The 17,420-nt window shown below is 37.6% G+C and overlaps 1 protein-coding gene across 1 annotated transcript in view; it reads left to right on the top strand.

Moving 5' to 3' along the window:
• The window catches only part of tyn (trynity), a 53,044-nt gene that overhangs the window by 28,534 nt on the left and 7,090 nt on the right, over positions 1-17,420 (top strand). The window contains exons 3-9 of the mRNA XM_076130256.1: positions 742-822; positions 1,052-1,184; positions 7,784-7,874; positions 8,682-8,849; positions 10,763-10,891; positions 11,402-11,530; positions 12,503-12,728. Coding sequence (XP_075986371.1) covers positions 756-822; positions 1,052-1,184; positions 7,784-7,874; positions 8,682-8,849; positions 10,763-10,891; positions 11,402-11,530; positions 12,503-12,728 — 943 coding nt within the window. The 5' untranslated portion in view covers positions 742-755. The remainder of the gene's footprint in view (positions 1-741; positions 823-1,051; positions 1,185-7,783; positions 7,875-8,681; positions 8,850-10,762; positions 10,892-11,401; positions 11,531-12,502; positions 12,729-17,420) is intronic.

Here is a 17,420-nt window from a genome sequence, read left to right on the forward strand (position 1 = left end):
AAAGTAAATGAAAATTCGTGTCACTGACTTTCCTATTAGCTTTCGTGGGTCCATGCAGTGTTGAACTTGACCTGCATTCGGCGCATCGATGATAACAATGAGTGCGGAATCCTAAACAATCGTCGGATGATCGCTGTAATGCGACAATAGTCTTTGCACGGACAAATTCGCAGACAAAAGATATGAGTCAACTATAATGGCCACAGCGAAATCACATTACGCTGTCTACTTTCATTTTTTAATCAATAATGTTGAATTACATCCTGTCCAATTTATAAGACATAATGTCTATTTCGTTTTTAATCAAATGTAGGTGAAAATAATATTTCAAATGGAATAAAAGGCACGTATCTTAAATGATACGTCTGCAACACACTCATACATTAAGTTACTGAATCGGTAATTTATTGCTTACGCACGATTGCACTTCCTCAATAAATAATAACAAAAGCACTGCCTACTTCTGCCAATCATTAGTTTGTTATTACAATTCTCATTTTGGTCAACTTTCGATTTTACTAACAGTATTGGTGTCAATATGATTGACAGATTGCTATTTTATTACTTCTACGGATTTCATTCATACAGCGCAAACAAAAAACAATGTTATAAAAACCTACGTAGCACTATGTCTACTCGTATATTGAAATACATTACAGTAGCAATTCGTCATAACGTACCTATGTTTTGAACGTTAATAAGATTTTTTATTTAATATTTAATGTTATTTGTTTGTTTCAGATTGTTCTGTCGGCATGAAGGGTGACGGGCTGCGCTTTGCGCGGCTAGCGCTGCTGTTACTGCAAGCCACCGTAGTACTCAGTAAGTGTTCCGTTTTTTTGCCAAATAAAAAACAGTCTAAAAAGTCATAACTACTTGGTGGCATTACGTTTAAATACAAAGTCTTAATAAGTATCGCCTACTAATTAAAATCATGCCCTTAATATTTCAATCGAAGATAACATCGATTCACATTACTTGCTCGAGTATTTAAATCAAGCAAGAATGATCAATGCATTCACATACTTTATGAGAAACGTGTTTGTTTTAGGTCGAACTGCATTTGAAAAGCTGACGGATGTGGACTTCGCAGGCACGGCATATTACACAGTGCGCAATCTATCACTGTACGAGTGTCAGGGATGGTGTCGAGAGGAACCTGACTGCCAGGCTGCTTCCTTCAGGTGAGCCGTGAGATCTGTATCTGCACTCGTTACTAGCAGACCGGCTAGACTAGACCTATAATTAACAGACCTTATTTATAGACGTGTGTGTCTAATACACAAAACGAGATTATCATCTTGCATTAAAACTTAAACAGTAAATCTTTTTTCTCAGACGTCGGTACCTATTAATTATCTAACAATTTCATTGACAAGATAATGTCAATAAAATCAATTCGTGCATTGATCTGACCTAGTGAGAGAAATTCGCGTCTAACTACGATACGTCAAGCGATATGACTCGTCAGTCTGACTGATCACGAAACAAATAAAAATCAATGTGGCTGTCATATCTTCGATCTAGATGTTCCTGACCCAAATGTTTGAGATAGAGATCTGATTGACGTGAAGATCCACTAATTCAGTGGGCATCGAGAGAGAAATCGAGCCAAGTGTGGCCGCATCCGCGACCTCCGCATGCTACCACGCACGACGCATGCCAATTACTAATATTGAAAGCTGTAAAACATTCTTGCCAAAGAACGCTACGGCATCGCTATCGATAAATAAGTCGTTTTCGTGCAAAGCTTCCGTATCGGATGTTGGCCACTGTATCTAGAACATTAAGACTACGTGATACATCTACATTTACATTTGAAATCACAACGCCTAGCTCACGTCGCTGCGCTGGTCAGAGTTCACGTAGTTTACGGTTCAGTGAGTTTACAGATTTAGCGTGTTTGCGCCAGTGGTAAGGTCGGTCACGGATGTGTGTCAGTCAGCCACACGTCCTCGGGCCCAGCCCCTCAGCGACACGCCGTTGGTTAATAACAATGTGTCCGGGCTTCGCCACAAACCGTGTAAAAGCGGAAACCGACCTCGCCGCGCTCCAAATTGGATAACAGTAATAGCGATCGCATACATCTTCGATGGATTATTACTGGCGCAATATTTTCAAGCACGCCCGATAGTTTTCATGACTATTGGCGGTTTCAAACGCATTATATTAATTTATTGTTATTGTCTGCCACGTTCTGATTCACATAATACGCGAGTTCCCTTACATTTGGGGCAGACGTCATGCGTTTCTATAGGTCTCATTCTCGCCACAATAGGTGATCAAAGCTATGGAAAAATTTCTAGTCAAACATGCGCATAATGATACTTGAAACAAAGACAATTCAATCATTGACTGCTTGCTGTCGGAAGGTGTTGGAAAATTGATTTAATGGGTATTTTTCTCGTGGTACCCACATTCATTATCATAGTCGTTGACGTACACGACAAAAAGTCTAATTGTATTAGACTCAATTGAGCCGTGTAACAGTATTAAAACGCTAGTTAGTTTCCTCGAAATCAATTTCAACGGGATCGATCGAAAATCAATTCGGTATTCAATTAAACGAGACGGAACTTTCCCGCGCTTCTAATCTACCATTGTAAGTTACCAACATGTACGTATCTCGAATCGATCTGTCCAAAGAAATAGCGATCCGTCGATCTGACAAAAGAATGGGACGGATGCGATTTTAACAATCGGTAACTGTTCACGGCGGTGGTGCCACTGACTTTTCGGAAAACATTGTTCGGTATTCAGGAGCGAACAAGCGCGCTGTGTGATACTACCTCGTTCTTTAGCAAGATTCCGCATCAAATATCTTAAATGTTCGCCGGATCACGACCTTCACTATCTGATTTCGCCAAAATGTTATGTTACCTTTACCGCTCGCAGCGAATATTATTATTTGAGTGAAGCACCTTTCTTTTTTGACGACACTTTTTCTGTTATGTTAATGATTATATGTATTGGAGGTAATTTACAAAAAAGTAAAAGTAGTCTACAAAACATTCAGTCAGTGGTATGTAGGTTTATCGAAAAACTAACAACATTAATTTAATTGATAACGTCAATATGTTTTGAATAAAAACAAATTTCTTCGACAGCATTCACTGTTCGTTTCACCGTTGCTACTGCAGCGTCTGTAAGAGATATTAGCGCACGGTCGGATCATTAAAGAGTTCAGAATGATTTGTTCACGACGTGTTTACAAGCAACACATTAGTTATAAAAGATAGCGGGTTATTAATCCAGCTATCAAAATATTGAAGGTCGTTCAGTGTTTAATGGAATGCATCGATATGATGCTCACAGCTTCTTCTGTGGTGCGTAAGATTGATGCGCGTGCGCCGGCCGAGGTAACGGGCCGCCTGCCGCCGCCGCCCGCTGCACCGATGCCGATGATCAGCGGATCGCCCTGATCCGACCAATTTGTGTAATAAACGTAAATTCTAGTCCGCCCATAATAACCTCGAAGCGTAATGACGTTAGGACGTTTGTAATCTCTATAAATGCAGTGTAATATGCGCAATTTATATATTCAGTCCCGTTTGGATTACGGGTCGATGTCATTTATAGATCAACCACTTATAAAGTGACTACGGTATGTTAGCTTTGCTAACTCAAATGTGCTTTTAATTACTTGCTAGGATTAGAAATAGGCTTTATATATTATTTACCTAGACCAATACTTGTTTCAGAATATTATGCAATAAAGTTACCTCACGGTCAACTTTCGTCACCTTTTCACTGGTTGGTACATTTGATGTTTGAACATAGATATATCATAATAGTATCTAATAACGACTGTGTAATAGTGATGCATACTTATTCTTCAAAAACGAGAGATTGATGCCTTTATACGTAATCAAACGTTATTCAAGGTCTAATTTCAAACGAGTATTCACGTCAAGTAATCAGAGGTTTGAACAACCTGCGGCATACAACCGTCTCTAGCAATCGAACTATTAAACAATTGTATTGACTGGTTCCCACTAATATCTGCTTCTAAAAATATCTTCTACGCAGCTCAGTAATCCTATGATTGTCGTCCTTGTAAGCCCTTGGCACAAATGTATAACTCGTCATTATGTAAGCCAACGACCCTCTACGCTGCTTCTTAAGACCAGTTTACTATTTGCTTTGGTAGCTTTACCACTCGCTGAATGGAAATCGTATGCTTACTTCGGCACTAATGATAAGCTTGAATAAGACGAAGCCTGCGAAGAGCAAAAGGCTTTTGAATTTATGTATCAAATTATGATTAGTATATATCTGCTAGGTTTATTATTTGTTTTGCGCGCGATTCACATTTAAGATCTATATTTAAAGCGAATTATGTACCGTAGAATTAGAACCCGATAATTAAACTTCAAATCTAACAAACGATGAAATTAAACTAACACGTACCTTCATTAAAATGTTATACACATACAAATAAATTACTGTATTATCTGTATTGTTCGGATGTGCCTTATTTAGTGTGCTCATTCCCCATTCTCAACGCACAGAGCGCTGCAGTGCCAGTGATTAATTGTCAAATCAAAGCACACTCTCGTACATATTCACAAGTCGCTACTCACCTGCACTTATCGGTGATGAATTTAAAATCAGTCCATAGTGTAGGCGAGTCTATCTCTCGTTTAATTACGGCTTTAACAGCACACCGGCTTGGAAGATTTATTATGCGCGTTGTGAAACCAAAGCGAAATGCAATGTCATTAGTTTAAGGGCTCTATAGCCGCATTAATCATAACGTTTTTTATACGAATTCTTTGTTTACAAGTAGGCGCATAAACAGTAATTTATAAAGTAAAGCTCGGCGATTTGTCAGACGATGGCCAGCTTTCAAATGTTTATTATTTCGTTATTTTTAAGCGTTAACAGATTGATTAGGATTGTATTTGGAAAGTTTATGCGAGTGCGGTTTATAATCAGTAGGTGTCAAGCCGTTCATATTTTTAATGGAGATAATAAAATACGTCATGTATATGCTAATGTGTTGGAAAAAATCAAGAAATAAAGTGATAGCTTGAGGTGACAACTCAATAACCGTTGTCACTGAAAGTTGTTAAACCAGTAAACTGAATAATTTATTTAACAACAATAAATATGACAGGCTGAAACCTTCATGGCTCCGTGTTATTTATCTGTATGATTTATAACAATCGTTTATGTTGTAAGATAACATGATCGATCTTGAAGATTAGTGGAACAATCTCGTTACCGCGATAGAGGCTAGACGCGCAGGTTTTACTCGATAACGTTAATAGTTAAGTTTCTTGTAAACTACGAAGCTTAGGTGATTACAAAATACGAAATATTACGTTGAACGGTAATCGTGGCCGCGCGGACGCCGTTAGCCGAGTTGCAAGTAAGTGTAACGTGCGCAGTGTCACTTTTATTGCAAGGCCTTTACACAAATGTACTAGACGTTAAGCCTTTGTTGGATAAAGCGTAGGTTTAACCTGCTACATTTCTCCACAGCTTATTAAGAATTGTTGTGGGTGGTTTTTACTGATAACCTCCTTTTGCCATTTATATAAATTGACAAAATCCTTTTAAATGTTGATATTGTCAATTTTGGTTTGTCACAAATTTCTCTTTCGCCTTTTTGTTTTGGGTCAGATGTGCTTAAAAAGTAAAACTAGTGTAAACTTTCTGTCGTAAATAAGTTGTAATTTGTCGCTAATCGTTAGCAATAATCATCTATCACTTTGGCCATTTGCCTACATATTTTTGTTTTAAACAACGATATATTTAAAATGGACTTATTTATTTTAATTTGTAAGGAAACGGAAATGTCAAATAAAGAGAGTTATTCGGCAAATACATAAATTAACGCTGGTTTGGCTGCAAACGTTAGTAATAATGGTTTGAAAGATTCGAGTTTATCAGACAGATAAACTTTTACCAATTTGTAAAGTTTGTGTCGTAAATTATCTATTCTGCACAAGTCTTCATTATTTATTTGTTAACTTTACATATGTTTTCACTGTTAGAAAACTTGTAAACAAGTTAATGTTATGTTTCATTAAAATAACAATAGACAACAATTCTACCCCATTAAGCTGAACAAAAGTATTGTGAGCTTAGTGGCAAGCATAAAGAGCATGTTTTAATCAAAGGAAAATAAAATAAAAGTCTCAACCACTTATCGAAAGCCTGTGCTTACGTGCTGCTGATACCTATTCAAAAACTCTTTTTGAAAAAACTTGACTCCACCGAGATACAATTTAGGATCGTTTAACTCGTTAAATTTGTAAAGAGTTTCCTGCGCCAAAGTGTTAGGTATTTGCGGTCCCGCTATCGGCTTCTCGTCTCTATAGTTTGCTCTCCGGTGTTCGGCCGTCCCTGACACTTCCTGGTGCAATGGTCTATCTAGACGTTTAACTAAAAAATCTATCTGCCTACGTGTCGATCGACAATTGCCGCTTTTTACCACACCCACAAAAAGTCCTTTAAAATTAATTAAAATAAAATGCCTCTCCTCTACGCTCGTTTTGGAATTTGATTTATTTTATTGTGCAAATTGTTTCTAAATGAATAACGGTAGTCCCACCATGACGTTAGCATAGTTAGTTATGGTAATAGAGTTTTCAACAGTATTTGCATTACGACCGGTTAACACATTCCCGCTAAGATGGTAACGTTGTTTATGACAATCGCTTAGAATATAGTATTTATATTTTTTTATTCCCACGTTGTATCGAAACGGCTGAATGGATTTCGATGAATGAGATATCAAACGATTCGTCATGATACTCCCCAACGACATTCTATATAGCAATTGCTTTTACAAAGACCATCTTTAGGTACAGTTATCATAAACGTTTTTTAGTCAATATCTTTATCACAGAATGATATTTAAAAAGTATGAATAGATTGAATTCGAGAAGGTGGAACGTACTATTGGAACCGTATAAAATAGCACATCATTGCAATAACGAGGATCGTTGCTGCAATGATGTGTTGATAATCTATGAAACGTTAAAGACAAAAGTTTGGTGACCGAGCGTAATTTTAATTTGCTGAATACCGGCGCTTGTTTAGTTCCAGTGGCCACACAACGGTTTCTTAGTGCGAATCGCATCCTATAGAGGTAGTCGAATGGTCGTATCTAATGAAGTAATTTGGACCGTTTTACAGGTGTAGCACCGTGGGTATAAATGACTCTCTCTCATTGAAAAACGACCGTAGCGCAACGTTGGGAAGATTAACAGCAAACAGTAGGAATAAAACAACAGTTAGTGCCGCTCACAATGGGAATGTATAAAAAGAACGCGATTCAGATAAAATTACAATTAGACGCTTTACAGCCTTTTTGCAAAACGTTACCGGCCGACTTTTAGACGACTTGTGTGCTTTAAATGGATATCTACAACAAGTTTTATCTGTTTAATATACCGTTACCCATTTGTTCTCTTTAAGAAAAAAATCCAATCGTTTATTTGTTTCCGACGCAGATAGGTAATTGTATCACTTTCTTTAGCAAGTTAGGGGGCGTGTAGTAGAATAAAAATATGTTGTATAGACATATCTATAAGCCTAATCGGACTATGTGCAGTTTGATTTGCGGAACATGTAGATCTTTTCTGTAGTCTTGCATCGCAATCTCACTACATTATTGTACATACTTATATTAAGTGTTGAAAAAAACTGGCTGTTATTCGCTACTTTTCTGAAAGTATTTTGATAATAGGTAGAGTAGTGCATTTAAGACCAATTTGTATTTGACATTTTGTAAAGTTGAAATGTCCTAATTTTACAATATTTGTTACAGTTTTGTGCTGAATCCTCTAACGCCAGTGCAGGAAACACGGTGTCTACTACAGAATGACACGCAGGCCAACAACCCAATGGCCACTCCGCAGGTAAAATTAACTATACACTTCAAATAATAAACATCAGAGCGATTAAGAACATGCTCGGAATACACTCGTAACTGCTGTTAAGTTGTACACCGAGCTAAATAGAATCGTTTCCAAGGAATTTCCTATGTTCCAAGTTAATTAAAGCTAGCGGTAACTTGGCAGTCTAAATTTACGTTGAATGCTGGCTTTATTTACAAACATCATAATTCACAGGGCAAAGATGTATGCTTTGTCTTCCGCAGATACGTAAGCAGATAACAACCACACGTATTTAATAGCCAAATAAATTTATCTTGAATATCTATCGCTGACATTCTCGTACTGCCAATTAGCCGGCCGATGCAGAGATTGGATTAACAATTCAGATTAAATCGGTCAGCCAGTCTCAACGAAACCTAACTGGCCAGAATGCACTGTACTTTGTAACTGTTCAGAGTAAACGTTAGACACTTTAATCGCTTTCAGGCCTAATGAACGGTGCCGCTAATAAATATACCATGTTAAACGATGCGGCTCGCCGCCGACCGCCGGTTTGTTTATTTTGAACAAATGAGATTAAAGTGAAAATATGTGCTCGTAAACAACTGTTACATGCAAATGTGTTTTGCAACAGAATGTGAATAATACAATGCGAGTACATAGTACGCATAAACGTGAATTCTTGCGATTCTTATTAGAAGTCGAGTCACTGCGGCGTCGATCGAGATGTCTGTGTTTTAAATGATGGGCTCATTTTATCTGAATGCATTATCGATAATGATACGTTTGGTGTGGTAGGTGAGATTAACGTGAGTTGTTTTGCTCTAGCGTTCTGTGAACACGTACTACATGGTGAAGCTGCAAGTGCGCACGGAGAGCGTGTGCCTGCGTCCCTGGGCGTTCGAGCGGGTGCCGGGCAAGGCGCTGCGGGGGCTCGACAACTCAGTCATCTACACGTCCACTAAAGAAGCCTGTCTTGCGGCATGTCTTAACGAGGTACGTATATCTTGCATGTCTTCTAAACAGGATCGCTATCTCTAAACTAACACCCTATTATTGCGTATTCAAATAGCGCGCAGATCCCTGTCGATAGCGTCAAGGCTTATGTTAATATTGCAAAGGAAGAAATCTGCAATAGATGCGCTATTCTATTCCCAACGTATTTTCAGATTATTTAAAAGCGAGATAGAAAAGCACAAACAGCTCTGTCAAGCGAAATCTTTTTTTTTGTCCTTAGGCTTCCCGTCTGCAATATCTAGACAAGAAAGCCATTATGTTATTCGACGTACAATAATTCAGACGAGCGTAATGCATTTCTAACGTGTCATTATGTATGAAAGGATACTACTTAGGCGTCAGGCCATTCAGGGCTCGAGAATAAATTATTACCATTAAGCGAAGTTCCCTAGGATACGTGTATAGTAAATTATGTTCTCTGTGGAACTGATGAAAAATATACCTGGCGTAAGTTATTAAATGTACACAAAAGTATATAGAGTGTTTTATAGAGATATTTATAGTAAATAGTAGTTGGTAGCTATGGCGTTATCTCGTTCGTCGCCTACAGGACCATTAGACCACCCACTGGTGCTAAGGTGAGACTCGGGTCTAGTGTAGGATGTGTTTAGATACTTGTCCGACTATTAATGTCGATACAATCTATAGACCGATATCCAGTGTCATTTCTGTTACATATTTATTACGCTTTATCGCGAAATATATTTCTCTACCAGATAAAAAACTAGTTATAGGATTTAATATTTCTAAGACCTCATTATAAAAATCTATGATTTTACGACGTAAGGAATATTTTTATAATTCTGCCCTTCAACACTTCGTTAGATAAAATTATTGTGATAACGTTTTAGATAAGCCGTAAGTTGTATTTAAAATAAGCCGGTTTAACTTGACTATTAAAAGTTATTAGCGAACTGCTTTTAGCATACTGCAATATTTTACTTTATCCTCATAATCTGCAATCTTTTTCCTCAAAATTGCGGAGTAGTTTAGCATGACAAAGCAATGAAAAATTATAGTCACGTAAATAGGTTGTTTAGGAAAGTAAAAAGAGTTATGACTAGAAGACTACTTTTGGGGCACATTACGGCCTCACAGTTACTTAGTCCGTTAGGTTTTAGGGCGTGTCGCATAGTTTATCTACAAAGCTGTATTAAGGAAACATCGCCTACAATGTTTATCTATTCAATTTATATTTATGGTTTTGCCCCAGTTGCAGTGGCTCTCAAGATATAGGCAAAATGATAGAGGAGGTTATTGTAAGTTGGACAAACCATGTTATTTTGAGTCTTATTAATAGTGCCGTTTACTGCAATTCAATTTGTGACACCCACTTTTACTAACCTGTTATAATGGAAACGTTAACATCACTATTATTTATTATTAGCAATCGTTGCAGGTTATTTTAGAATAAGTACTATGTTATAATAAGTGTGTGAGCGGCTTAAATAATGAGGGTGCAGTAATTACCCACTGTAGCGATTTTTAAGTAGCAGGGGTAAAGACTAAATTTAGCAGTAGCATAATTTAAAATGAACGACACATTAATTATAGCTGGTTGTCGTTTGCTACGGATCGCTGTCGTTGTCGGGAGCAGTCACGCACTGCCTCTGTTGTTTCTTTTGCGCACAACTAGAGCAGGCACTATATGATTTATGACGATGTGCTCGGACGACGCAATTAGAACACTATCGAGTCTATTTACGTACATCACCGATATATCGGGACGTAATTACTTTGTTGTTTATAGCATACTTACTATATCGCTGTCGCCAGATACATTATTGAAAAGAAACAAGGAGTAATAGTCAGTCTCTAGATACATCATACGATTATTGGCTAAGGTACAATAATAGTAGCAGATTTAATAATCATGTTTTTGTATTGTTTAGAAAAAGTTCCCGTGCCGTTCGGCGGAGTACGAGTACGGCAGCATGAGGTGTTCGCTGAGTGACTCGGACAGGCGCACGGCGCAGCACTTCGTACAGCTCGTGGACACGCCCGGCACCGACTACTTCGAGGTACACCACTTACATCAATCATCTCACCGCTACTGAACACCACATAAAACAAATTTAATACGTACCTACTCACAAAACGATTTACTCTGGACTAGTTTTTGTTCAACCAATAAATAAACGACGTCGACGTGAGAATCGAGCCTTTTACAGAACTACTCATCGCCATAAATTACATACTGCAATATTTTAGTTTGGCGAGACGCATTCATTATGACTGCAATTTTACCTGTTACTATAAAATAAGTTCTCTCTCACTTCACTACAAAATATTATAGGCTTCGTCTATTCTTCTACAGAAGTACATAATAATATATTATTATATTTGATACATTCCATTACAATTTTAAAGTGGCACCCTGTTCTAGTATCGAGTATCGACAAATTCATAGAAAACAATCATAGATGTAATGTGGTACGTTGGAGCTGTAGTTATAGGCAGCCATTTAGTTAGTGTTATTACTATTGTTTCGTGTTGTTATTTGACGTGTTTTCTTGTGTGTGGTCGTGCAGAATTTGTGCCTGAAGGCGTCTCAGGCGTGCAAGGGGCAGCGAATTTTCACCGCGCCACGTATCGGCGTCGCCGAAGACAAGGTTGCTCAGTACGCAGGCCTCCACTACTACACCGACAAGGAATTGCAGGTAAACATTTATATTTAAATTGAATTTCAGACATACACCTATCAAGATTCACTTTCATTTGACATGAAATTGACTATGATATAATTATTTTTACCGCGAGTCCATTTGTAACATGATATGGGAGATGTTAAAAGGCGCCCGTGATGACAGACAGCTATTAAAAGTTAAAGTTGTGGAGCACGAAGAATGTAGCTGGCAGTTTCTCATAACTAATTGTGTTTTTATTTTATGACTTCAATCGTATTCTTTAAAAGGAGGTTATTAATACATTTTAATTAGAAATAGTACGTTCTTGGACTGCGTAATAAAACAACCTTCAGTTAATTTATATGCTTATAGATCTAGACTATGTGCAACCGGATCTGGAATGGAAGGAATTTGTTCATTGCTTACTTAACTAATAAGCGATAAAATATATTTTTAGATATAAAGAACTTTATCTAGTAATAAATTTATCTTGTCTCCTAAATAGGTTTTGACCTCAGGCCCATCGTCCCGCTTGATAGTGGTTTAACGAGACGTGGCAGAGGTTAAATCGTGTGTACTTGTGAATCAATACGATGCAATTATCTTGAGCTCCTTATGTACTAGCGATAAAGACGCCGTAATATACAAATTAGGAGTTGTGGCTGCGAAAGGTTTTATGGATAGGTAGCTAGCAGCAGCTCCTAAAAATCTACTCAATATAACTTCATATTTTATGACTTGACTTATTTTTCCAAGTGTTTCATCAGTTGCTTTCAGATCATAAAAGCACTTAGTCGAGTTTTTCTTTGCTATTGCCACACCTAAGGCTAAATAAGTACATTCACCAAAGCCATAAACAATGTCCAAATTAAAGTCTCTACTATTGTTCCTTAGAAAGTGTTTAAGTTTGGGCACAAAAATAAATCAATCCATTTATAAACTGCAAATCATGAATCAGTCATTGATATAATAGTAAATATGGCCAACTGTTTTGTATTCGTTCAGGTGACATCCGAAGCAGCTTGTCGACTCGCATGCGAAATTGAATCTGAGTTCCTGTGCCGTTCATACTTGTACATGGGACCCCCTCATTCTTCGGCGTACAATTGTCGCCTGTACCACCTGGACCACCACACCTTGCCTGATGGACCCTCGGCTTACCTCAACGCTGAACGACCACTCATCGACGATGGAGAACCTATTGGCAAATACTTCGAGAACTTCTGTGAGAGTGAGTATTTAAATATTGTTTAACTTATTAGAATTGGTTTATCCTACTGCGTGCATATTACGAGTAATAGGTTAGTGATTACAATCGCGGATTACTTCAAATCGATACATTTTTTTTGCTCTCAGTCGGGTCTGTCGTATGCGATACGCAAATAAGCCGGAATGCCAACGACGCGAAAGCGATACAATACTATCGAAAGTGCGTAATTGCAGCTCTACTCCATTCCAAGTGATAGCTACTATGTTTACCAACTTCACCTGGTTTAAATATAACAGAAATACATTTGTGTTAGTACAAAATATAGAGCCGGTAACCCAGTTACAATTCTCAGCTAGACGAAGCTAAAACGATAAGCAAAGTTTCTTTGAAGTCGCTCCTGGCGTCCAGCTTCATCGGTACCGAGACGGTCTGAGCAAATTGTGCACGTCTAAAAACTGAACTAACCACTTCAACAACTTAAAAAACTGAAGAACAAGTGACATTCATTTTTATTTATTTTTAATGTATTACGGCCGTCCGCTCATTGATAATGGCATTATAATACTAGGTTTAAATTAAAATCTTGTAATGACTTCATACAGACCTATAATTACATGTAGAGTGGCGCTCGGTCTGCGCTTCAAGTTAGTAAAACATGGAATAATAATGATTGCAAATCGTCTTTGTTAAGTATTCTAGTCTTATGCCTCTGTAAGATTAATTTTAAATTACATATTTCACTATATAATCAGTGTGATAAGAATAGACTTATAACACTGAACTATGATGTGGTTATGTTCAATGGTGATGTTAAAATGTTTTTTTTAGCTTAATGAAATATTAAAGAAGTTATGTAAATTTTACAATTTATTAAAGGAACTTGTGTTTTTAGGTTACGTTGGATTTTACAAACAAGTGCAACTAGGTAGTTATTTGTAAAGAAACGGGTATGATGTGTTTATAGTCGAACGAGTAGCAATATACACATCGTAGCCGTTTTTAACATGTATTTAGTCGGAGTAGTGACACTATGATTTGCTGGCGTATTATTTTGTCGTATATTTACCACGCACCGGTCAGTATGAACTAAATTACGGAAGAGATGGCGGCCGGTGCATTATCAGCTGAATTTATTGTTAGTACTTTGTATTGATAGCGCCATATTTCGTCGGGAGGAGCTGTAGTCACTGACATGACGCAGTGCCTTAGATGCTATCGACGATTTAGTGTTATAACGATATTATTTAACTAGCCAGATAGATTCTTGGGAAAGGCTGTAGAATGAAGTCTGTCGGTTCTATTTCAAATAATGACTTAGTATTTAATGGTCTTCGGAGAAACTTGTATAAAACTTTGCAAAGAAACATGCGGAATACCACTGTAATGTAAATGAAAACAAGAAATATAAATCACAGAACGGCAGTCGTATAAATGGAATACGCCGAAGATAAGAAAGTGGAGTACGTATGTCGGCCTTGCTAATGACACCTCTCGATACTCGCGCACAATTAGCTCTATAGTGAGTGCGGTGCGTTCACCCTTCATACTCGGCGGCACGTACCCAACGACGCGGTGAAATGTAAATAATACACTACTTGGTTGCGTTACTTAACTAAGTACCAAGCGATGCTCCCTACTGCATTATTTAAATCCAACAACAGTTGTCTTCACGGAATCTGAGCCCATTGTGCTGTCCAACTCATCATCATAAAAAATAAAACGTTAGACGCTGTCACTAATGCGTAGTTTTATTCAGGATATGATTAATATTATTCGCGCGTTGAATTCGCATACCTTCTTCGTACTAAAGTCACACGTTCGGACGTGAAAGTAATTGTATGTCACGGCATTTTTCTCAGAACATAGCAAGCGGATAAATTGTCCCTGTATATGGTTACTAATGAAAATTTACAGTAGAGTCTTTTGTGGTAATGATGTGAGAAACCGTCGGCAATTGATTGACGCAACAACGTTTATGCAATTAACTCAACGATTGCTTCATTCCTGCCGTCCGCCAATTTAGATGGCTCTCCTGAATCGATTATACATTTCTTTTAACGTGTTTGTACTATAAATGCCCAACAAGTCTGTACTTTATGGGTCAATGCTATGCACTAATCATTTACACATCATTTACGTGCCATTCCACCACTCATAATATGTGCACTGTAATGAGACAATGTGTTTGTTAACGAAGTTGTACTAATAAAGGCTTAATTTAAAAAAACAAAACACTTTTACTTCAGTATTTAGAAAGCAGTATTATTTCAGACCAATATCGCTATGATTGTAAAATTTTACGCAAAAGAATCCGCAACAATATATAACTTTTACCAATGAAACACGTATTAGAATATTGAGGATTAACTTTTTACAGCTGAATAAAAACTAAATTGCCAATTTCTTGAATATGATGGCTATTAAAACACTGACCCCGTTGAAAGGAAATTATGTCAATGGCTTAGCGACCACAAGTGTCGCATGGCGAGACAAAATTATCGTAAAATAAAAAGTGCCGATAAACCGCATATACACACAGCTAAATAATAACACATTGGTAAGGCATGCGAACAGTTTTTGTTGTGAACGTAATCAGCGCAACGTCTGATACAGTTACGCGTTAGGTCGCCATTAACGCGCTTTCGAAGAAAGCTGGAAACACTCGAACACTTTTGTCTTATTTTTAGTCTCTGCCGTAAAATTGGATAAAAAAGTATTACTTTTCACCAAAACCATGTGATTTATTTTTTATTACTCGGATCTGTTATTGTTTAGGAAATGTAGGGGACATTAGAGGCGTCGATTTGTGGTGACCGCGATTCGGGATCTGCGTTCTAAGTGTTTCGGATCATTTGGCACAAATAGGAAATTTATTTTATGACTCATTAAAATATAAATACCCTTAATAGAGAACGGGACAATGGATCATTCTATAGATGCTTCGGTTTTGTAGTCTCACTGTCGGTGTCGGTGGTCCGATTGTAACGGCTCACGCGCCTGGCGGAGGAAAACTGCCCGATCACTTTAGCCCCTAATAACTGCTTCGGGTTTTTATTCAGTATATATGCTATTACCGCAGCTCGTTAGTGTGCAACGGGATACGTATTTGCTAACGTCATGATCAGTTTTAGAACGACGCACGCGCAGATTGATGTTGCATACCGCTCACCAACGATATCATTAACAAATCTCATTTGTTAACTTGACTCACAGATAAGCAATTGCGCAAAAAATAAAACAACTAGGTATTTAATTTTTTAAGTACACAGGATCTACATGTTATGTTGGTTAATGTTTAAGTAAATTTATTTTGACATTAAAGCTTTAGTTTTTTTTAACAATTAAACGATTGGAATCTATTTAATGATGCCATTAATGCTCGCTACTAAGTAACGGAAGTTAATTGTTACATAGTCCCCGGTGCAATTATGAATAACTTCTCACCTACGGGAGTCGTGAGAAACGTCTATATATAAACAATAACATTGTTTTTGCCATTTTATCTGATTTAAGCATTGGAACAAAATGGTGTGAGGGAATTGAATACTGATTCAACGACCGCGATTTTTTATTGCAAAATACGAAGCTATTAGCAGCTAAGAGGAGAAAGAAATAAGTCTAAAGCTTCATGTTTAATGTAGATACGCTGCAAAATATGTAGCAAAATTCAGACGTATCGACGAACCGAGATCGATTTTCAGCAGGAAAAGAGCATGAATCTTCAAGTACTTGCTGTCTGAATTCCTAACAAGACGTAAACACAGGCGAGTCCATATCTCACGCCGTGCCGCATGCTAGAAGGGGTCAGGGTCAAAAGCGTTCGATGTACTTTAATCGAGTTGACTCGCCTCGATCGAATCGATACAATCGATTTGCAACTCCGAGTACGGGAGATGATGTTCGCTGTTAAGAGAATATAATGCTCTGCTATGTTGTTGTGAGCAGATGATCGTGACTCGGTTGTAACTTTCGGATGAAGACGCTTTAGCTTTTTCTACATACTTTATTTATTTGTCACACAGCGACGCGCACAATGTAGAAACTTTGTTACCCGCCCTCAGTAATAACAGCTTTGAGATATGCCTTGTTAGGGATAATCTTACAGCATAACTGCCAATCCGATGTAAGCGAGTAGGACCTGCTACTCGATTACGTAAACCTGTAGTTATGGCATTAAGATTGGCATCGGTCGGCCGCTAGCCTTCATTGTACGCAGCAAAACATATAATATAATCAGCTATTCAAATATTTTCCCGTATTGATACCGTTATACAGAAATCTAATCCCTTGCATTTCCTCCTCCGTAATAGATAAATGTAATTACGGATAGATCGGAGGTTATCTGATCATCAGAATAATGAACTGAATGTAATGGCAATTGCAAAGAAATTACAGTATAACTTCTGCGAGAGTTCAAGTATAGGCACGTTCAAGTTTATACTAAGTAACGTTGTATAATCAGATAACCACGATTTGTATTAGGTGCAATAAAAACAGCCCGTGGCGGTTGCATGCGGCTCCACTAATATATTCGATAAAAGTGATATTCATTACAGAATTGATCAAGCGGAACCTTGTACAACGATATCTATTTAGCATTGTAATTGGTGTATTTACAGTGAATAGCCACAGCGCTGTCGATGATACGTTAGCATAATTTCGTTAGTTATGTTTACAATGAGAGAAGTGTTGAGTCATGATAACAGTCGCTGC

The sequence above is a fragment of the Anticarsia gemmatalis genome, chromosome 2 (assembly GCF_050436995.1).
Source record: "Anticarsia gemmatalis isolate Benzon Research Colony breed Stoneville strain chromosome 2, ilAntGemm2 primary, whole genome shotgun sequence".
NCBI lineage: Eukaryota > Metazoa > Arthropoda > Insecta > Lepidoptera > Erebidae > Anticarsia > Anticarsia gemmatalis.